General features: G+C 44.1%; 1 protein-coding gene across 1 annotated transcript in view; it reads left to right on the top strand.

Annotated features, from left to right (window-relative positions):
• PKP2 (plakophilin 2) overlaps positions 1-23,572 on the top strand; it is a 66,719-nt gene that overhangs the window by 6,679 nt on the left and 36,468 nt on the right. Inside the window, exons 2-5 of the mRNA XM_054988929.1 lie at positions 9,265-9,377; positions 13,218-13,903; positions 15,116-15,251; positions 21,997-22,204. Coding sequence (XP_054844904.1) covers positions 9,265-9,377; positions 13,218-13,903; positions 15,116-15,251; positions 21,997-22,204 — 1,143 coding nt within the window. The remainder of the gene's footprint in view (positions 1-9,264; positions 9,378-13,217; positions 13,904-15,115; positions 15,252-21,996; positions 22,205-23,572) is intronic.

The raw sequence follows: 23,572 nt of genomic DNA, 5'->3' as shown, positions 1-23,572 counted from the left end.
GCCGAAGCCACTGCGATCGGGGCGAATGCTCATAAATGGCGGTTTAAACCGTAAGTGCGAAAAGAGTCAATGAAAACCAGGGATCTTTGGTCCATTCCATATGGAAATCCATAACGAGTTTGATACTATGGGGAAGTGTTCCCTCCCCCTCCCCTTCATGCTCTTTCTCAAATTTCCCCAGCATTTCTCTGTTCTTTCCCAAAACTACCTTGTTCCAAAGTTTTGGGGGAAATCATAGCAAAGCCAGAGTGGCTTGGGTGGGGGAGGGGCCGGATTTTCCTGGACCCGCCCACATGGCAGCCATTTCCCCTGCCCCTGTTCCCTGCTTCCATGGAAGAAATGTGTCGTGTGTGTTGCACGTAATGACTGAACAGTGTGTATTTCTTTGCACACACCTCTGTCAAGAAGCTACACATGATTGCAGACTATGTTAATACTTAATGTTCCCATTTTCTCCCCTTGTCCGGAAGGGACCTTTTTTGTTTAATCAGCAACTAATTATTGTTATACTGTTGCAACAAAAAAAACAATGTGTGTCTCAGATTCTCTCAATTCCCAGCTTTTATTTTTAACGAAGTATTTGTTGTGGAGATACAAGGGGAAAGGCTTATTCCCCCATCCCCGAATATTACCAAGTCCAAGAACAAGAAATATGGACTAGGAAAAGCACAAGAAATGAAACTATCAGCTAAGCAGCTCAAAGAAAAATCCTATGCAAGAAAAGCTATTTTGTTAATAATAAAAAGCCTAGAGCAGATCTTTTCACAATTTTTTGTGGGTTTTCTACAGGATTTGTGAGCTACTTTGCAGCAGCTGGTGATCTATCTGTAGTTCATTTGTTGCAAGTTGGAGACCCCTGTGCTATAGAATACATTCTTCACATCCTGTTGTTCTCAGGACATTGAATAGGCCCACTGAGTGCCAGATCTGGTTTTTAGGCCACCCATTGATGACCCTTGGCCTTTAGCTATACTGTGAGTTCATTAGGGGATGTGATTACTATAAGCGATGCTTGCTAGGCAAGACATCTAAATAAATTGGGACAGATTATGACAGACTCACAGAACTTAAGAATGAAATATAAAATAGTAGAATTAGTGTATGAAGGAATCATTGCTATGATACAAACCTTAAAGTGACAGAATGAGATAATGAAGGCTGTTTAGGAGCTTTTCCCAGCCATTTATGACTGAAAGGAAATAACGGATCTATCCACTTGAGAACATAATAATTATATTGAGTGAAGAATGGATAATTGTATCCTTTGGAATCTAAAGATTAATGACAACTCCCAAAGTTAATTTGCTTCAGATCCTTTTATAGTGGAAAATTGCATCGGGTGTCGCAATTTATTTGTGCAAGCTCAGTATGCTGCATGGTGGTGTTTGCACCTTTAGAGCTCTCGGGCTTTGAACGGGAGGGCACACCCAATTTTAAAGCCAATCTTCTCACTTTGAAATCTAATCTCCCCAATATCTGCCTTTGTTCTAATCGGTTTCTCCTCCTTTGAAATTTCCTAGATGTTTTATCAGCAATGAAAGGAAATTGTCTGAGAGCTGAGCTTGCTCAGTGGAAAGCAGAATAGTTTGCTCAACCACTCACTCCTTCTGCAAGCCAAGATTACCAAAATAAATATTGTGTAATCACAGAGGCTAAATTAAATCCGAAGTCTTGCAACCCCTCGGCTGCTTTGCAAACTATATGAGAGAGATTTTGCTAGACCTGAGCTGCTTTAGATCTATAGCTAGACATTTATTTGCCTTCAGACTCATCAAGAGATGCCGGTGTTTTGAAGAAGTTATTTTCAAAGTTAAAACAATTATGTTTATTTAGTATAATGTCTGTTCTGTTTGTCCTGCCTCCATGCTTTGATTTACAGTTTTTTCTTTAAAATGGCAAATGTTTATTTATTTGCAAATGCTGTCCACGCAGTTGACTCATGATATCGCAAGAGATTCGATAAAACAGTAACGTTAAATTTTTTTTAAAATCTTCCAATATAAAGCTTTCTGATTTATTTATTTACTTATTTAAAATATTTATGTGCCACTTTTACACTCAAATAGGGTCCTCAAGGTGGGAATATTTGCTGTTGTTTAGCATACACGGTGAAATTTAATTAGAATTAGTGCATATCTAATACCCTGATCTTCTTGATTCAAGGACAGAGGCATGGAATAGTATTAGTAGTATTAGCAAAATAGCTGACAGAGTGACACCTAGGGAGTGAGTGGAGGGCCTTTCGTTTGGTGGGATGCCTAGCAGAAGACGTAGAGAATATCTGTGTCCTCAGTCCACTAGCAGCTGTGAAGATGGCTCAGATGTTGTGATGGAGATAATATGGCCCCTCCCTGGAAAGGGAAAGAAACAGGGGGATGTGGGGGGTGTTAATGCTCTTTCTTCTGGTAATGAGAGTCTCCAAGCCCATGTGTGGTCTAGTAGAAACGTGGACAAAGGGTGAAGGGAAGAACAGCAAGTTTGGAGTCTGTTGGGCCTGAGTGGACAAGCTGAGAAGTTGAAACACCCATATCCTGTTCTGCACTCACCTTGCCCAAGCAGCGAGAAGTGCAAGGTAGCCAGTGTCCTTCCAAAGATGTCGTGTGTGTAATCTGTTTTATGAAAATTGGTTGAGCACGTATTGTGGGATGAGAAGCGAGTACATAGGCATCTGTAGATTGAATACCAGTCTTCGAAAGCAGCATCTTGCTCCAGAAATCCCTTTGTAGGCTCTTTCAACTCAACTTCAAACTCCTGTTCTGCTTTCCCCTTTCATAGCCCTTCCAGGTGCGTTCCAAGATGAATCACAGACATCAACCTCATTTTCCATTAATCTTCATTTAGCCCTATCAGCCAAGTCACGACAATGCCAAAGATGAACAGCCCTTCACATGATGGGAAAGCCTGGCTGAGAACTGCTGCCGTTATGTTAATATTTCCTGCTGATCTTGAGTTTATGCGGCTTTGCAGATAGAATGATTGTAACATTTTTATTTTAAACCTTGCCTTGGATTTTTAATTCAGCTCCTCCTTACGTTACCTTAAACCAACACTTCTTTTATTTTCACACAGACATAGCTTTGAGTGTTCTCTAGGGGCATGCACCCCCCCCCCCACCACACACACACAAATTTTCTGGAAATCCAGATCTGGGTGTCAAGAATACCCAAAAAATCCAGGTTTCCTAAAATCCTAGCAGGGTTCTCTGATCCAGTTAAGACAGTTCAGAGAATCCCAGATTTATTCGGCCAGTATTTCCTATGGGGAAAACCATCTGGGGGTTATTTAGAGGGATGAGGGGGTGTTTTTCAAGCAAACGCCACTGAATTTGCAGGTAACCTATTCCGGACTATCCTATAACAAGTCCCAAAGTTTCAGGGAGATTGGACCTCGGGGTCCAATCCTATGTGCTGCTGAAGAAGATGCCTGCAGCCACTCTCCAATGTTTCCTATGGGGAAAACATTTTCAAGCAGGCTCTCAAGCAGAAGCACACAGGGGCAAGGCAGCCAGTGGTCATAGGCACACTCCCAAATAACAACAACAACAACATTCGATTTATATACTGCCCTTCAGGAGAACTTAATGCCCACTCAGAGCGGTTTACAACGTATGTCACTATTATCCCCACAACAACAATCACCCTGTGAGGTGGGTGGGTCTGAGAGAGCTCTGAGAGAGCTGTGACTGACCCAAGGTCGCCCAGCTGGCTTCAAGCAGAGGAGTGGGGAATTAAGCCCAGGTCTCCAGATTAGAGTCCCGTGCTCTTAACCCCTGCACCAAACTGGCAAGAGGAAGCCCAGCAGAACCAAACTGAAGCAAGGGAATGGATGGAAGCTGCCCAGAACCAAAGGATCATGGGGACCAACATCAAAATAAAAAGTCATGTCAAAACAGAGAATTCCACCTAAACCAAACTGAAGCAAGAGACACTGTAGCAACTTAGCCCAACTGAACCAATGTCGCTTACAGAATCCAGGTAGACAAGGAGATCTCCTGCATGAATTGGCCACTCACTCTCCCCTTCGAAAAAAGCAGGAGATGCCCAGGAAGGAGCCAGCCATAGGCTGAGTCCACATTTCCCATATTTCCCTGTATTTATCCAGAGGTCTGGATCCAAGTTCCTGGATTGGATCCCATCTTTTCTGATTTGATTCAGCAAAGCCAGATTTAGCTGGATTGAAAAAATCCATCTTTTTTCCTGAATCCCGGATCTAGATTGCACACCCCTACTTTATCCAGCTTTTTTCTTTGAGAACTTCCCTTTGAGGTTTGAACCCCAATGCTAACACCACCTGTGTTGCTCTGTTTGTATGACCTATATATTGGTGCCTCCCAAAACAGTGTCACTGCCACCGAAAGCTTTTTCCTTAGATCTCTTCTGTGTAAGTGTTAATACAGGAAGGCTTTTTATAGAAGGCAGTTTGTCACAATGGTCAGCGTGTGGGGGTGGCTGTGAGGCAGAAGGAGGGATCCTTTTTTGCTTATTCAGAAGTAGAATTTATACATCTCCGTGATGGTTGCAGAATACTAATAAGCGTATTGGTTTCAGAATAGGTTCATAAGCATGGTGGTTTCAAAAATAGCTATATATTCTCAGACCCCATCACAAAGACTAATTTTTCCCACATCTTCTCTAACAGAATAAACACTCCTCTCAGCCATTCAGAAATAGACTTAATCAGGCCTTTCCGCACAGTTTGCCTGACTTAGACAGAATAACCTTGCTGTGATGTACACAAAGACTGACTGAAAACTTTTCTGGGACTTCCAAACACAGTGCACTTCCCTCCCCCATCCAGCTCCTCTCCTTCTTTCCTCAAAGGCCTGCACAGTAAACAAACATTAAAAACCTCCATTGATACACACAAGCTTATTTGTGTGCAAAACGTTACAGTGATTAAGCTGACAGGGCTTTACCAGCCTGCCCAGTTTACAGTCCCAGGATAAGCAAAACTGTGGATCTTGAAAGCTGATGCAGAATGTCCGCTGATTCTACATGGCTGGAGAGCAGTCAGTTATTGTGTCTGAAGAAGTGAGCTGTGGCTCAATGAAAGCTCATGCCAGAATACATGTTGTAAGTCTCTAAAGTGCCACTTGACTTCTCTGTGTTTGGCTACTGTAGTCTAGCACAATTGCTTCTCTGGCACAGCAAAGGCAGGCAGCTTAACCGGGAGCTCTGGGAAAAGGAGCAAGGGCAACGCCATGACCAGAGGTGCCCCAGCAACAATTTCAGAGCCTTGCAGGTCCTGTTGATGACTCAGGAGACAGGCAGGGTTCAGGCAGTAGCTGGGAACAGGTTTTCCCACAGAGTTCCTGGTGATTCCTAGAGGGGCATGATGTCACTTCTGGGTTTCTCCTGGAAGTGATATCATGTTATTGCTGATGACTGCCCCAGACCTGGCAACCCTAGACTTAGCTGACTCTGTGGTATAACACAGAAGTTGCTAAAGCGTTGCAGCAACAGGGGGGGAAAACAGGAAAGTGTACAACGCATTGCATGGCACAGTTGTAAGTTGAATGCAAATAGAAAGGGGCAGGAGGGAGGAGTGGTGACAGTAAGCTTAATATTAATCAGCATTTGCTGCCCCTGCTTGCCTCCAGTCAATTTAATCTTGCAGCTCATAGCCCTAAAATGCCAACTAGGAATAACGTACCATTGTGTAGTGTGGGGATGTCCACTAGTTTAGTTGTTTTAAAAATAGGATTCATGAAGGCCAGTTCATGAAGGCCATGTTCATCAATGGATCCTCCATGTTCAGAGGCAGCAGCTCTCTGAATATCGGGGGGGGGGGGTGACAGTAAGTAGAGCCTTTGGTCTCCGTGCCATGCTTGTGAGGCTATCTGGTTAGCCATTGTGTAAAACAGGCTGCTGGATTAGATGGACCACTGGTCCAATCCAACAGGGCTGTTCTTATGGAAGAAGAAAGGAGGATTTGCGTTGTATGATGCATTTCTGCTTGTTCCCTTTTTAGAAGCTGTAGGTGTCTTCTCTGGCATTGGCACAAAGCCATCCACATCTGTATAGTGGCATCATTGGCGATTATAGGCAATGATAGGCCTTTATGTCGGTGCAACATGGCAGTGCTTATGTCATATGATCCAGACCCATTTCTCCTCCTTAGCAGTCCGTCAGTTAACTGTGTATTACTGCTGGCCTGTTCCATCAAGTCATTGCTGTCCGCAGAATTGGGCAGCCTGTTACCCTAGAAATAAGTAATGGGGGGGGGGGGATTCTACAACCCTCTGAAGTCATCTTTTAACCAAGTAACCTCTTGAACCCTTTCATTCCTATCTAGGGCAGTTGCTCCCGGCTCTATGGGTTCACCTACTTCCCCAATCTCTTATGACACAGACAAGTAATCCATTTTAATCAACAGGGGACCTGATTTGCCGGAGACCGCATTCTGCCTGGGAGAATTTTAAAATTAGACTTGAAATCAGATTGTAACCAAGGAGATAAACCAACAGCTCTAATAACTTGACCTTCCCCAAACATCTGTGATTTTTAAAAAGTGCTCCCTGCCTTTTCCTTTTTATATAAAGTTACTTAATTTTCTAGGCATGGATGAGGATTTTCATTAACCTTCAGTTTCCCCCACGTAGGGTGTGTCATACGGTTCCCTAATCTCTTGAATGTCGTGGTGACTTTTAAAGTGGGCATCCTCTTCCAGGGGTTGGGGGGAAGAATTAATGGAGTATTGTTTGCTCGGATTTCTTCCGGAAAGATTAAAGCCTGGGAAAGGGGAGGGGAGAATCGATGCCTGAAGTATGGCCAGAGAAGTAGCAGTTTATCAAGACAAGCAGAGCCCTACTGTGCCAGCTACATGAATGTGGGTGATTGTATTCCTGCCTCAACAATTTCTTCAATTTAGAAAACTCACCTGTGTCTAATATAATCTTGCATTCCTGTACATCTATCCGAGTGAACGTCATGCTGACTTCTCTGGGATTTTTTGTGCTGCAAACTGTTCTCAGCATTGCAGCTTTTATTACTACTCACCTTACTAATAAATACAACTACATTACCAATTTTCTTGATCATCATCATTATCTTTGTTTTTGGTGGTAGTGGTGGAGAGCGCCCTCAAGTCATGGCTAACTTACAGCAACCACTGGTGGGGTTTTCATAGCAAGATACTAACAGAGGTGGTAGATCCAGAGGAGTTAGCCATGTTAGTTTGTAGTAGCAAAATAGTAAAGAGTCCAGTAGCACCTTTAAGACTAACCAACTTTACTGCAGCATAAGCTTTCAAGAATCACAGTTATCTTCATCAGATGCATGGAGGGTATAAAGAAACTGGCCAGATATATATAGGTGGTGAAGGGAGGGGGGAGTAGATGCAGATCAGTTTGCTTCTGATAATGAAATCAGTTACTTCTGATAATGAGATAACCTTTCATAGTCTTTATTCAATCCAAGTCTGACTAAGTCAAATTTACATATGAAATTTACAAACTTACATAACAGAGGTAGGTTGTCATTGCCTGCCTCTGCAACCCTGGTCTTCCTTGGAGATCTCCCATCCAATTCCTAACCGAGGCCAACCTTGCTTAGCTTCTGAGATCTGACGAGATCAGACTCAACTGGGCTGTCCCGGTCAGAGTATCTTTGCGGGGAGTGTTTCATGTTGGGAGCCCAGCCTCAGGGAAAGTAAAGTCCCCTTCCCTCACTGCTGTGGTTCCAGTATACAAACACACACACACACCCTGCTGGAGTGGCTTTAAGCTTTAAAAAAGCAGGGAATCCCAGTCACAATTTCTCAAGCCTGGCTAGTTGAGCTCTGAAAGAAGCTCCGTGTATGTTCTCAGTCTGTTACCATAATTATTATTTCCAGGACCCATGGCTTGCAGAAAAATAAATAAAATAGTGGGGAAAGGTGCACGTGTGATATCTAAACATGGAATTCCGTCACAGCGAAAATTTTATGAGAATACCTTGTGAGATCTCTCAGGGTGTCAACCATTGCAAGGGTTGGCTTTTCCAACCCAGAAAGACTTAACAGAGGAGGAGAGAAGGAAAATAGGGCAAGGACAAGCAAGAAGATAGCTGGAGAGGGAGAAACAGAACAGGACAGAAAACCCAGGGAATGATTTCCACTCCATTGAGCCTTTTCAGGCCCCCCTTTTGTATTATATATGAACTAATAACACAAAACAAAAATTGAGCAACATAGTTCGTACAGTTCTGTCTCCTGAATTCTGCCTCTTTCCATCTTCTTTCAGTGTCCTTACATTTGCCTCTTTGCAACATAGCTACATCCACATCATTCCTCTCTTCCGTTGGCTTTTTGTCATACTTAAATACACATACAATTAGGAGAGTGCATTATTTTGTCATTGCAGTTGTAATGAACATTATAGGAAAACTAATGTTATTCATTATTCTGGCTGTTCAGAGAAGTCAAGCTGAGTTCAGACCAAGAGGGAGCTGGCAGAGAGTGGGGAGATAATGAAACTGATACAGAACCTTTCCAATCATCATCATAATTGAAGCTTGTAACAGAAAAGATTTTTCTTGATAGGTATTTTCTTTATAATGGCTTCTGCAAAGCTTATCAGTAGTTTGGAGAAGGCTTTCTTGATTCTATATTAGTAGTATTCCTACACCAATCAGCACCTCCTTCTGATTTTTTTCTTGCGAGGGGGGGTGCTTTGCTATTTGCACTTAGTATTTATTTAAAGCATTTTAAATAAAGCTCTTGGACAAGTTTGTTCTTGAGAACCTTGTGCTATCAAGTGGTACAGAAATAAATTAATTAGATAAGCAGTTCTCAGACTGTGAATCCCAGAGAACTGACAGCATGCAGCTAGAAAATCATTAAAAGATTTAAAATCTGACTTTCTGCATGAATCATTGTTCTGGGTAAACCCTTCTTATATTGGGCAAGGAGGCACAATATATTAAGTAATTCAGAGAGTTCTTGTACACTCTGTGGGGTGAAGTGTGTTTCAATTCTCATCCAGAAAAAAGTGCACCACAATTATCAAAAGTTTGAGATAGTACACTCTAGAAATTTGTTTCCCAAAGTTGCTGTTTTCTTGATGCAGGACCCTTGTTTTTTCAGTTCCACTTAAAAGTGAAATGCTTTACAACCTTTGTGCTATATTAATCCCAAAAGCCTTCCTTCTACAGAGAAGTGGTGACCTCAATGGCAAGGTTATCTTGAATGTCTACTCTCTCCATTCTGTAAATCAATGGTTTGAATGTCTCTGTTTTGTTTAATTAAAACTTGTGCATAATTGTGTTTCTTGTGACTTTTGTACAGGGAGTCTGCATCGGACCGCTAGTGTTCCAGAATACGTGCATAATCTAGATACAGTTGAAACGGACTTTGCTTCACGACCTTCTGTTAGAACTTTGTATTATCAGTCGCATCAGGTGAGGAATGCTAAAGGAATGCACACATGCAAACAGAGAGAGAGTTCAAATGAAGAGCTTAAATATATTTAAAGGGAGTTTCATTGTCAGAAATTTCACTCATCTAAGTTTCAATGCAATTCATTCTCTTTTGTTTTAAAGGGAAGCATCTTCAGCTCCTCCCCTTTTCTTCTCTCCGACCCTCCTCCTGCACTTCTTCCTGGGCTGCTGCTGCATGCCATGCCATGGAAGGTTGCCAGTCAACCAGTTAATCAGCAACTGGGAGAATCTCTCTCTTCATCACGGCTTTTTTTCAGCAGGAATGCGGTGGAACGGAGTTCCGGCACCTCTTGAAAATGGTCACATGGCCAGTGGCCCTGCCCCCTGATCTACAGACAGAGGGGAGTTTAGATTGCCCTCCGCACAGCGGTGTGGAGGGCAATCTAAACTCCCCTCTGTCTGGAGATCAGGGGGCGGGGCCATCAGCCATGTGACCATTTTCGCCAAGGGCGATTTAAACTTTAAAAAACTCCCCCCTTGTTCCAGCTGACCCAAAGCGACATCGTTGTGTGGTCCTGAGTTCCGTCACTGAGTTCCACTATCTCCTTTCCCAGAAAAAAAGCCCTGCTCTTCATGTACCACCTCACTATAGGATGCAATTTCTGACACATCTGAGGCACTGCACCTCTATGTGCCCTGGGGAATGTAGTCCTCAGAGTGCCAGTTAGACATTCAGTAGGTCCTCTGAAGATTACATTCCACAGTCTGCACAAAGTGTGTTGCCTTAGACGTATTGGAGGGGAGGTCTGAATTGGCAAGAGTACAAAGAAATTCTACCACTTATCCATCACCTACCTGATCCCAGTGTCATAACCAGTAGCCCTGCCCACAGTATAGTAAGGGAAGGAAGGGGGGAAGACGGAAGAAGGAAAAAGAGGCTGGAAACTTCAGACCAAGGCAACAAAGAAATAAATGGCTTTCACTGGTCCCTTGTTTCCCTCATTCTTTTTCATTCTTCAGGCCAATGAAACGGTTTTCATTTGTTTTGTTTGTTTTTTAAAGAAAAAAACTCATTTGGAGTTCCATTCTGAAAATGTCTTCTGGGTTTTTGTTATAATGTGAGTTTGATGGCCATATACAGTGCAGTGTTATGACTCCCTGAACAAAAGTAATCATTGTATTACATTATAACACAATTCCAATCAGAAATGAAAGTTGTTCAAAAGAGCTAGCCACTGTTACATATAACATCTGTGCCAGGAAGGAACTTAATCCTTGTTTCAGACACTGGAGCTTTTGATTTTACATGAGCCGAGAGGAATTCTGCCTTTGTTTATAGTCATTAGACACATTGTGGGCTCTGTAGACTGAAACCTTGTTTGGTTGAAGTTAAGTACATGCCAGATCTTAATTACAGCGTCTGAATTTATCTAATTACTTGCTTTGTCTTGCCCCTTTCTTCACTATCAATGGAGTACCTTGCACCTGCCTAATAATGCCCCTTTGTGTTTTCATGCCGCAGAAAATTATTCAGGTAACTCTAATGCTCGACTACAGCAATGTGCAGGTATTCGGGGAAAGTGTTAGGATGGGAAACACGTAAAAATTACTGAGGAGAACCTAGGACAAGGTTGTTTAAGGAAACAAATACCTTGCAAGTGGCATGGCTGCTTTGTAAAGAAACCCAACCTTGTGGGAACTAGTCACATTCTGGCCTTCTATCGGACACTTGTGTCTGAAATGGTCTGTGCAGAGGTGCCAGTGTGGTGTGGTGGACTAGGCTTCAAATCCCTGCTCACTATGGTGCTCAGCCTAACTCTACCAAACAGGAACATTTGTGCCAACCTTGGAGCTCCTTGGAGGATTGGGGATGGAACTAGTCTGCTAGTCCTGCCCCTAATCATTCATTCAAGTGCACCACCCAGGGCTTTTTTTCAGCTGGAATGCGGTGGAATGGAGTTCCGGCACCTCTTGAAAATGGTCACATGGCCGGTGGCCCCGCCCACTGATCTCCAGACAGAGGGGAGTTTAGATTGTCCTCTGCACAGCAGCTCGGAGGGCAATCTAAACTCCCCTTTGTCTGGAGATCAGGGGGCGGGGCCACCAGCCATGTGACCATTTTCTACGAGGGCAACCCACTGAGTTCCACCACCTCAATTCCCAGAAAAAAGCCCTGGTACCACCTACACACGTATCCATATGTATGAACTAATATTTATTTATTTGTTCGTCTGTATGATTTCTACACCACTTCTCTAGCATGTTTAGCTCTCAAGGCATTTTACAACACAAGATATAAAATAACCAATACTTAAAAATAGTCTAAGATACAATAAACAATATTAAAATAGCATAAATACAAGCATTAAAACTGATGAATCACAAAGAACAGCACCATCACTGTGTCATACTCATGCCCATTGTCCATAATAGATCTGCCATGTGCGGTCCGGCAAATGAAAGGTCCCACATAGCATGTACATGAGCCTACGTGCCTGAGGGTTCATGTAGCAAGTATGCATGGAGACGGGGGGCGGGGGAGGCAAGGCAGCACAACCCTAGCTAATCCCCTCCAGATGTTAATCAGTATAAATGAGCTGCGAATCAGGCTTTCCCCCTGAATCTAAGGTGCTTTACTGGGTTTGTGAGAGTAAAATGGAGAAAGGACAACATGGAGCGGCAAAATAAAAATGCAGTTGATGCAAGGTTCAGAAAAGGGAAGGTGGCTGTACAAAGGCACAGATCTCAGAAAGAAGGGAGAAAATGTGATGCGCCCAGAGCAGGGCCTGGTATGCTAGGAGGATAAAGACTCCAGCCCCTATTCAGGATACTCAAATGCTTGAGGAAAACCCTGCAGCTAGCACACAGATGCATAAACCTGCTTAGCTGGCTCTTGCTGTAAGGCTATGCTGGGAAAAAGTGCAAAGTGCTGCCTGCCTGGGGAAGAAGGAACGTGTCTAACCAGCGTTGCAGCTCCTGTGCCCCCCTTTAGGTTCCATTCGGTTCAAAGCTGTGCTCTGCATATCAGCTTGGATCCTGCCTACTTTTCCGCAGGCGCGAGAAAAGAGAATGTTTGCTACTGATTCCTCCTCCCATGGCAGCCCAAAAGACATTCCAAAATGCTGCTCCTGGGGGGCAGAGAGCCCCCAGGAATAGATTGAGGGGATTAGAGGTCTCCTGCAGGAGGGAGGATCAGTGAAAATCACCCTCGTCCTTGCACCCGTCAAAATCTAGGTGAGATCCAAGACATCATAAAAAACATCTCTCGTCCTGTGTGATCCCTTCTCTGACTTTCAGTCTCCAAGGGCAGGGAATTCCCTCATTCCTGACAGCCACTAGTACCCCCATTTACACTGGTGTGCATGCTGTTGCCTCTGCAGTGCCCCCGCTTTGATTTTGGTGTAAATGGGCTTTTGTCTTGCATGTGGATCACTGAATGCGCCAATGTTATTCTCACCTTGTTGTGGTGTTGCCAGCCTCCAGGAGGTGGCTGGAGATCTCCTAGAATTACAGGCCATAGAGAAAATGGCTGCTTTGGAGGATGGACTCAAAGGCACTAGACCCTGCTGAGGTCCCTTTCCAGGCTCCACTCCCACAATCTGCAGGAATTTCCCAACCTGGAGCAGGCAACCCTTCTTTTGTAGTGAGTTTTCTGGTTGTGACATAGGATGCATAAAGAGGATTGACAGATAGGCACTGCTGCAACCTGAGAAGGAAGAAGATAGCTGTGGTGACATTCAATGGAACCACTTCATGGTCTGATTTCTGTGTAAAGAATTGAGTTGTTGTTATTTAAGTTTACCTCCGTGTTATAACCTTCCTGTTGACTGGTGTTCTTTTTGGGATTTTTTTTTTTTACAGAAAAGCTCCCCAATTAGTTATGAAAATGGCTGGGGTCCTCGAAGCATGCAGTACAGTTCATACAAGTCCATGGAAGAGAGGACTCAAAGACAGCCCCTGAAGAGATTAGAGGTTTCTCCTGATGGCCCTGACAAGTTGGCTTATCTGCAGAACGACCTTCAGTACAACAGAGGTCTAACTCTAAGGCACGGTGAAAGCAGGAGAGCCGGTATCATGCCACCGAGATACGCTCGCTCTGAGGCTGGGGGCTACGGCAGCCACAGCATTTTAAATAGAGGGAGCACCATTCAAAGGCATTTCTATGTGGCGCCTGTCAACGACACGGGGGTTGATGGTGTCCCTATGAGCCCAGGAGTGCCGCTGTATCAGCAAATCAGGAGCAGTCGGAGTATGACCAACCTGTTAGATAAAGAGAGTTACCAGACTTCTGATGCTGCTGTGGGACAAGTCAGGTCACCCATGACTTCCCAAATGGGATCTCAGAACAGGCAGTCGATGAGGTCCAGCTGGCATCAGAGTACCTTCAGGTCGCAGAGTACAAGGGAGGCTTCTCAACCAGCTTCAGTCACCAGCGCCACTGCTGAGACGGGCGGGAAGAGAGTGGCAATGACAGCAGCGATGGCAGCTGCAGCAGGAAGTGGTCTCTTAGAGCAAGAAAGGGTAGCCGCCAGCAGGTCTCAACTGGGGTAAGTATTTAGCCACATGCCATTATTGTCAACACATAAGAGCATGCTGTGAGTTGTTATGAGCACCTTGTACAATAAAGCACCAAGAACTCGTAAGCACAGGTGTAAGAGGAGCTATCTCGGATCGGACTGTGATCCTCATAGTCCTGCATCCTCATCCACGCAGTTTTCAACCAATTTCTTTTGGAGGGCAAACCAATGAGGCAGAAGGACCTTTCCTTGATGTTGCCTCCTAGCACTGGTATTCAGAAGTTTAAGGTCTCTGGGTGTGAAGGTTTCTTTTGTCCTTTTCAGTCTTCTGCTCAATTATGACACCTCCCTGGGGGTCACCTTCCTGTGTCCCCTCTTTCCTGGGGATGATGGCAGGAATGTACCAGGGATAAAAATTGCTGACCACCAAACCTTTGGCCAAATCAGGAGGTTAAGCAAGCCCCCAACATATGTAAGAAGAAGGGTTTCTTTTGTAAAAATGTTTAACAAGAATAACATTAAAATTTGAACCTGAGAAAAAGCATGATTTGGATTGGGAACCTATTTCATGGCGGGGCAGAGGGGTCAGTCATTCCCACCCTGTGCTGTTTTCTTGACTGGAAGCAGGTCCTAGGAAGTGCCTCAATGTACCCCGTCAGTGTATGTGGATCCACCAATGGGGCAAGTAGTGGCATTTCAAGTTGAGAAAACTGCACAAAGGGAAGGCTGAAGCCCCCTCCTCCTGCCTGCCATGATCTCAGTCCGAGTTGCCCACACATGCCCACAGCGCAGAACGGACGATATCACAGGAAAGATCAGAACAAATTCCAGATCAGAAAATGGTGACTAACGGGACTTATTAGTCATACCACAATCGTCCAGGCTTTGTTATGCTAATTTAACACCCGTGATAGGAAAGAAATCCAGTCCCAGACCAACTTATCTGCTTTCATGCTCTCTTGACCCCACTATTTTTCCTCTGTATTTGTGTGTGTGTGAGAGAGAGAGAGTGTGTGTGAGAGAGAGAAATCTGTCAACTGAGTTTAACACGTTAAGCATCTGATTAATTAGTTCTAGGCTACAAAACCTTATGCTGCAATAAATCTGTTTGTCTCTAAGGTGCCACCAGACTCTTTTGTTTGTTATTCAAGGTAACTGAGTTATTTACAGACTGACAGCCATTGGCTCAGTTGTGCACGTTCTCAGTCTTGATTTACTAAGTTTTTATGTTTAATCACCCAGGAGTCCAGAAGAGGAGATGACTTTGGAGCGTGCCGTACATATACTGCAAACTGAACAGTTCTCACCCCCTCGAGTCCTTGCAGCAATAATTTTTATACAGCACGAGAGCTTCCAGAGAGCAGAGGCCAGGAGGAAAGTGAGTAGCAAGTAACCTATTACTGGACTTTCAGGGGATACTCTGTTATGAGAAGTATTACACTCGTTGCTTGTGTAGCTAAAATAAATCTTTGCATTATATTCTTTGTGTTTATAATGTCTACTACCTTTGCTGAGGTTAGAGAGCTGAAGGGGAGGGGATGGAATATTGGATACGGACCAGGGAAAGTTGGTTTTCAATCCCTAATCACTATCTCTCTATGCGAACAACCTCAAAGTGTTCATAGAAGTTGGAAGAGATCTTACAGACCATCTAGTCCAATCCCCTGCCTAATGCAAGAACAGCCTAAAGCATCCCTGACAAGTATTTGTCCAATCACTCCTTGAAAACTGCCAATAAAAAGGAACCCACCACATCTCTAGGCAGCCAATTCCACTGTGTTGGATTACTCTTAACATGAAGAAGTTTTTTCTAATGTCCAGCTGGTACCTTCCCTCCTGTAGTTTGAAGCCATTGTTTGGAGTCCTATCCTCTGTTGCCAGCCGGAACAGCTCCCTTCCCTCCCCAAAGTAACAGCCTTTTAAATACTTAAAGAGAGCAATCATTTTCCCCCTCAGCCTCCTCTTCTCCAAACTGAACATTCCCAAGCCCCTCAGTCTCTCCTCGTAGGGCTCCGTCTCCAGGCCCCTGATCATCCTGGTTGCTCTCCTCTGCACCCGTTCCAATTCGTCCGCATCCTTTTTTAAATGAGGCCTCCAGAACTGCACACAATATTTCAGTTGGGGACTGACCGACACAGTATATAGTGGGACAGTGGCCTCCTGTTATTTGGATGTGATGCCTTTGTTGATACACCCCAAGATTGCATTTGCCTTTTTTGCTGCATCACACCAACTGCTCAGATTTAATGAGTAATCCCTTCACACCCTCGTCCAGTTCATTTATAAAAATATGGAAAAACAGTGGACCCGGAACCAAGCCATGTGGCACTACCTCCCTCCAATCAAAGGTGATACCATTGACAACTACTCTTTGGGTGTGTTTATCCAGCCAGTTCCCTAGTTGTCTAACCATCTTAGAGGCCAATCCACAGTCCTCCAGTTTACCCATCAGAATGTCATGAAGAACCTTGTCAAAAGCTTTACTAAAATCCAGATAGACTACATCGACAGCATCCCCGCGATCCAGTAAACCTGTCACGCGGTCATAGAAGGAAATTAGGTTGGTCTGGTAGGAACTGTTGGGGCAAATCTGTGCTGACTTCCCTGTATCACCATGTTGTCCGTCAGATGCATGCAGACTGACACCTTTTATATCTGCTTCTGTATCTTCCCTGGGACTGAGGTCAGGCTGACTGGCCTGTAGTTCCCAGGAGCATCTTTTTTCCCTTTTTTGAAGATTGGGATGGCATCAGCCCTCCTCCACGAGGCCTGGAAGATGATTGACAAAGGGTCTGCAGGCTCTTTCAAAAGTTCTTTAGGCACGCTCTGGTGCATCCCACCTGGTCCAGGTGATTTGTACACATCCAGCGCATCAAGGTGCTTCTCAACAACTTCTTTGCCCACATCAACCAGCAGCCCCGAATCCATGCCTTGCCTTCTACCATCTCTAAATGGGCCTGTTCTCTCCTTCAGGGAAAAAAAACTGAGGCAAAATAGGCATTGAGCCTCTGTCAAAGTTTCTCCATTTTCACCCAGCAATGAGGGTATCACCCCCTTTACCTTCCGTTTGCTCCTCACGTATCTGAAGCACATCTTTCTTGTTATGGCGAGCCCCTCTGGCCAGTCTCAGCTCATTCTAAGCTTTGGCTTCTCTGACAGCTGCCCTACAGTGCCTAGCTACCCCTAGATACTCTTCTTTAGATGTATTTCCTTCCCTCAATTTCTTGAACATCTCCTTTTTCTTCCTTAGCTCATCACAGAGTTCTCTGTTCATCCACGTTGGCTTCTTAGATCCTCTCCTGCATTTCCATCTTGCTGGAATGGTAATCGCTTGAGCCTGCGAGAGCTCTTCTTTTAGGAAAGTCCACCCTTCACTTACTCCTTTCTCTTCCAGCATTCTTGTCCATGGAATAACTCATCATATCGCTATGTTTATTTAAGTTTGCCCTACTAAAATTTAACTTGTGTGTTTAGCTACGAACTCCCTTGGTACCCCACAGCAAAAAGGATTCTAAGGGGATGTGATCACTTCTCCCTAAGGTTCCCAGCACCTTAACTACATCAACCAACTCTTCCTTGTTGATTAATATCAATTCCAGTGTGGATGACCCCTTGTCGTTTCCTCTACCATTTGAGAAGGAATTTATTGGCCAGGCAGATCAGACAGATGCGTGACCCTGGACACGTAGCAGAGGTTGTCTCCGAGCACACATCAGACTAGTTAAAGTCTCCCATAAATACAAGATCATGTTTCTTGGATACCCTATTAAGCTGCTCACAGAGGACAGAATCTACCTCATCTCCTTGGTCAGGTGGTCTGTAACAGATCTCAACCACAATACTGCTTGTCTTCACCCAGACATTTTCCGCTGGGCTGTCACTCTCCTCTGCCAGTATTTCCTGACAATCAAGCAATTTCCTCATATACAGCACCACTCCACATTCTCTATGTCATTTCCTGTTCCTCTTGAATAACTCATTCCCCTCCACTACTGTATTCCAGTCATGAGAATCATCCCACCAAGTCTCTGTAATGCCTTCTAAGTCATATCTTTCCATCTGCATTAGTAGATCAAGTTCCTCCTTCATATTGCCCAAGCTTTGGGCAGTGGTATACAGGCACCGGAAGCCACTGGAAGACCCTCTTTGACCTGGCCTTCCCAAGTATGCCTCTGCCATTTGCTCTCCTTCTTCCCTGAAATTCCTATGCCCATTGTCTACGTTCCCTGTGATGTCAGTTTAAAGCCCTCCCGATGAATCTCCCCATGTCCCTTCCAAATATATTCTTCCCTATACTTGACAGGTGAAATCCATTGCATGCAAGCAGAGTTGTGATGAAGGTATAATGGAGATGTTCTGCAATGAGTTCTTTGTAAGAATGGGATAAAAATTAAATAAGTTACATGAACTTTCAGAAAAGATTTTGCCTACTGTATATATCTGAGCAAGATGCTGATGACTGGGGAAGGGCAATACCTGTTTTCTAATACACGTATGTACAGAGAGAGAGAAAGAGAGAGAGAGTCCAGTTAAATCAAAGTCTTACAGTACAATCCTAAACAGAGTAGCACCCTTCTAAACTGGTCAACTTCAGTAGATTTAGAAAGGATAACTGAGAGAATATGTCCTTGGAGACATTTAGACTGGACTATCTTTGAGGCACCTTCCAGTCCCACAGTTCTGTCTGTCCCAGTTCTATATTTAGTCCAGCTGTGAAAAAGTGTTATGAAGCTGTTTACGCAAGGGCTTAAAGCTATTTAGACAACAATGTCAAATATCTATAGAATATAACGGAACATAAGCTACCTCCATATCTCAGCTGATTAGGATGTTGCTCAAGAGGAGGGGGGAAACTGCTGACCATGGTGAACTGTTGAGCGATCTCAAAATAAGCCCTCCCAAACAAAATTCTTGTCCTTTTCTTTATCAGCACCTTTGCTGGGAACGCTTTGTCCTAATCTGAAAAGGTTCTGCTGTGTTCGCCCACTCGCTCTGTGTTACTTCTAAACAAAGGTCTGGTTCACCATTTCAGTACGCACACAGAAGTTCACTTAAGCCATCTGGAGTTATAAAGGGCTTCTACTTATTGCTGCTAGAACTCAAAAATAGATTCCCAATCCTACAGAAGCCATTCACCTTTTCTGACCTGAAACCAACCTTCAATGGCTCCAATGCCAGCTGTAGTTGCCAACCTCCAGGTGGGGACTGGTGTTGTCCTGGAGTTACAACTGATCTCCAGACTACCGATACCAGTTCTTCTGGAGAAAATGGCAGCTTTGGAGGGTGGATTCCATGGAATCACATCCCTGCCTAGTTCCCTCCACTCCTCAAATGCCACTCTCCCTAAGCTCCACCCCTACATCTCCCGGAATTTCCCAAGAGAGTTGGCAACCCTAATGCCAGACTACAACATAGAACCCATTTTATTTTGTTATGCTTGTTTATGTCCTTCACATATATATATCCTTCTGTCATATAGTTCAGACAACACACACAGCTTTGCTTTTATTTTACCTATATGTGGTTTGTGAAATCAGGATCTGGCTGGTTCGCATCTTGGTTTGCCCTGACAAATTCTGTTTTTATCACTATTGTTCTTTCCCTCGTGGAGATTCAGCTGACATCACAGCCTGTATTGTGGTAAGAACAACACTAAGGGAAAAGTTAGGATTAAGCCAGGATGTCTGTGTCTGTACATGATACAAAACCATTCATTTAAGACTAATTGTTCTTGCTGCTACCACACAGAGGTTTTAGTCTGCCGTACTTCCAGACTGGAACTCTGTTTTTTGGGGGGGAGCATCCATACAAGGTTGTCATCTACTTTCCAGATTTTCCTCCAGTCTTTCTAACATGTAGTTTGGTACAAACTTGCCATAAAGATTGCAGTCCAAGCACACTGCGTGCCGTGAGGGCTGAAAGATGTGCATTATTAAAGGTTCCAGCACCATTTTACTTGTGCACGTGTACCGCACTGGCATAAATTTGATATAGCAGTGGTCTTATGACTGAAAACTGGTACTTTATCTAGGGCAATGCATATTTTAAGACAGTCTGCATTGGAACTCAAAAGGGTTGTTGGGAAGGGGGTTCAGAATTGAGAGGGAAGGGGTTAAGTAGCCACCCTAGTCTCCAGCCTTCCTCCTTTTGGCTTCAGGAGTGGCCTCCCCTTTTTCATAGGCTGGCTGTGCTCCCCCTCCCTTTTAACGGCCCTCTCTTAGGCTGCGCATGCCCTACAAGTTCCTCCAAACCCATCCTGATGGCAGGCCTTCAGGACTGGGGATGGGACAAATTCCCTGGTGCCTAGAGGAACCATCTCCCAGTCCCAGTCCTGCTCCCTGCCCTGCTGAGGCACCATTCACTCCCACAGACCTCCAGCCCGCCAATCAGCTGGAAGGCAAGTCAGGAGTTACAGCGCCCAGCAGCTACGTCCTGGCCCAGCCAGGTGGCAGTAAGGTTGTTAAAGGGCCAGACCCCTAAGTCTTCCTGAAGTATCACTTCTGCTACCGCTGCTGTCCCCAAACAACTGCCATCTGGGGGGGGGGCTGGCATTGGTGCCTCCCGACATGGGTGTTTGGTACTCAGTACCTTCCTGGTGCTGCCACTGTATTTTGATTGTGTGCTCCTTATATTGTGTATATTGTTCCCCTTGCCTTCCTTTGCCCTTTGATTAAGCCTATGCTCCAACGGTCCATGTTTACCAGAGGCAGGCCCCAGACCAATCTGGATCCAGGAGAAGCTCTGTCTTTATTTCACCTGTTCATTGGTCTTTTGGAAAGATGGATCATTAGCATTTTGTTAGCTCACGATCACACTTCATACTGGCACTCTAAGGTTTCTAGAAGTTCAATCTCTGAGTGGGAGGCAATGCATGCATTTTTTTTTGTATATACATCTGAGTTTAGACAGATGGACATTAAGGCACCCTGCAGTAAACAGTCTGTCATTTCTCACACTGCCCGCTACCAAGACCCATTTTGAACAGCACACAACATATTAGCAGAGAACTAAAAGAAGCATCATGTTTTTAAAACTAATAAGCTGTTACAAAACATTGCCTAAAGCCAAGCAGTGAACGGTCTTCAACAGTGTAGATGAAGGGAGACCCCCCCCAAAGTCATCACGGTGTGAGAAAAAGCATGTTTCAAGCATCTCTCTTTCCATCTGTGAAAGGTGATAAATTATGGTTCAGTAAATGTCATTACTTTTATGACTGTAATTTTTTAAGGAGCTCAGCTTTGAATGTCTTCTGATTTTAGCTGATCCTGGACTGAAGTCTGTTTGCCAGTAGCTTCTTTCACCCCCTGATTTGAAGATCAGAAAATCCTACTCAGGTCTACTCAGAATTGCACCCAAATTTACTCAGTGGGGCTTACTCTCAGAAAAGAGGATAGCACTGTTGGTGGACCAAAGGCATACTATCTGTGTGTGTTGGGGGTGACATAGCTAGGATAGCACATAGACCTTGGACACAGCAGTGGATGTTTGAAAATATCTTTAGTGTACATCAGTTCTCTTGAGTAGGAGAGGCAAATCTATCTGCCAGAATCTAAGGATTTAAAAGGATAAGGGAATGAGTAAGCCGCATATCGGAGTGAAAGCAAAAGCTGGCATTCAGACTGCCTCATAAACACTGGAAGGGTAAGAGGAGTTTTTGTTGCATTTCACCTTTGCCTGTTCTTTGCGACTGCCAGTTAAATTGTTCATTCTTCTGCAAAGCTCCTTGCCACTGCTAGGAGATCACATTTCCATGTTTTCAGGCATGCCTCTTAGTTATACAAGGATAGGTTTGTCTACCAGAGAATTAAAATTCCATTATGCGAGTCTGGTTTAAAGCATCTCATATGGTGCCTTCCTATAGTGTAAAATATTTTGCTTCTTCCTTATTTCTCATTCTGATTTTTTTTAAACTGAACTGCACGCTTTGCCTACTTAAGGAGACTGACTTTGCTCGATGCCCTGATAACCTCTTGAGTTGAAGCGTCTCCATCCTGACTTAACAACTGACATTCCTACTGACTTCCAAACGTTAGACTCCTCAACAGGCTTATCTGTGCCTCCGAATTTGCTATCTCTGCAGAATATTTTGCTTAGTTTAACCATCAGCCTCTTTTCCCCAACAGGTCTACTTGCTGCAGGGTATTCCCAAGCTCCTGGAAGTTTTGAATGTGCAAAATGAGGAGATTCAGAGGGCAGCCTGTGGTGCATTGAGGAACCTTGTCTATGAAGACAATGACAACAAACTGGAAGTGTCAGAGCATAAAGGGATCTCAATTTTATTGAGGTTATTGCAGCAAACGGAAGATGTGGAGACGAAAAAGCAAATTACAGGTAATTAAAAAAATAGATGCATTGGAATGCTTCCTTCAGAGACCTTTTTGTGATGGTTGTCCTGGTTTTTACTGCATGGTGCTCTGCTTATACCCTTCTCCAATATTTTTGCATTTTTAAGAGGGCAGCATTTCATACCACGTGCAACACATGTTGTCTCTCTCATTGGATAGCTCCAAAAACACTCAATGGACTTGTACTCAACAGATGCTGCTTGAATGCCCATGGAGTTTAGGTGATACCCTGCTTATGCTGCAACATCACTAACCTGAACTTCTGTTAAAACCAATCATTTCCAAGAGAATGTGTTTAAGCTGATGTGTTTAGGCTGATGACTGAAAAAGCTGCACACAGACTTTAGAATCCTAGTTTCTGCTATTCTCCTCAGCATTCACTGACTTAGCCCAAGACAGCCTTGTCCTTTATGACATCAGAGCAATTAAGCCATTGGAAGGCAGACATCTGTCAGTCAAGACCTCCTGTGATATCAGAACAGATCAGCCATTCTCATGTTTATGTTTTGATCTGGCTCAAATCTGATTCTGTGGTACCTGTAAGGTGGCCAGCCCCCCTTACCTCAAAAGTGGGGGACAGGAGGAGTCACCAACATGTGCAAGGGCCTGATCCATATTTCTCATGTTCATATGCACTCTGGATACCTTGATGACATCACTTCCAGTTGAAAAATGGAAATAATGTCCATTATTTGGACATTAGTGAAGACATAGTTTGGGGCCAATTTGGTCTCTGCTGAGACCAAAATGGAAATAATGTCCATTATTTGGACATTAGTGAAGACATAGTTTGGGGCCAATTTGGTCTCTGCTGAGACCCCATAGATTCTGGTTTTCAACCAAAAGTGCATCATCTGGGTCTCCACAGTGCACACACTATTTTGCCATATGTCCCAGTGGCTCCCAGCCTGCCTCCCCACTCCTTCCTCACCCCACCTCACTGCGGGCCAGGTAAAAAGAATTGGAGGTCGAAAAGTGGGGGCAGGGGATCTGGCACCAGGGATTTGGCATCCCTAAGCAACGGGCAAAACACCAGTGATGATTGGCCCTAAGTGTTCTATCATGTGACGTAACAGATTCTTTGCTAGGGTGGAAGTGTTGACACAAACATAAATTCAGAAGGGGATTCAAGGAGAAGTTCTGGGCTTAGAAATTTCTGCAGATTTGGCAGAGAATATTTTGTTTGTTTGTTTGTTTGTTTGCTTATGTCATTTATAGTCTGCCTTTCTAATGAGATTCAAGGTGAATTACATGGTGTGAGATTAGAACAATCAGTATCAAGGATATTTCCATACAGTATAAATGTCATAGGATTTTACAAAGACATAGCATTAGCAAGGATCCAATACAGAGT

Source organism: Eublepharis macularius, chromosome 9 (assembly GCF_028583425.1).
Source record: "Eublepharis macularius isolate TG4126 chromosome 9, MPM_Emac_v1.0, whole genome shotgun sequence".
In the NCBI taxonomy this organism is placed as follows: domain Eukaryota; kingdom Metazoa; phylum Chordata; class Lepidosauria; order Squamata; family Eublepharidae; genus Eublepharis; species Eublepharis macularius.
Note: the sequence above shows the minus strand (reverse complement) of the source record. Positions and strands in the feature narration are given on the sequence as shown.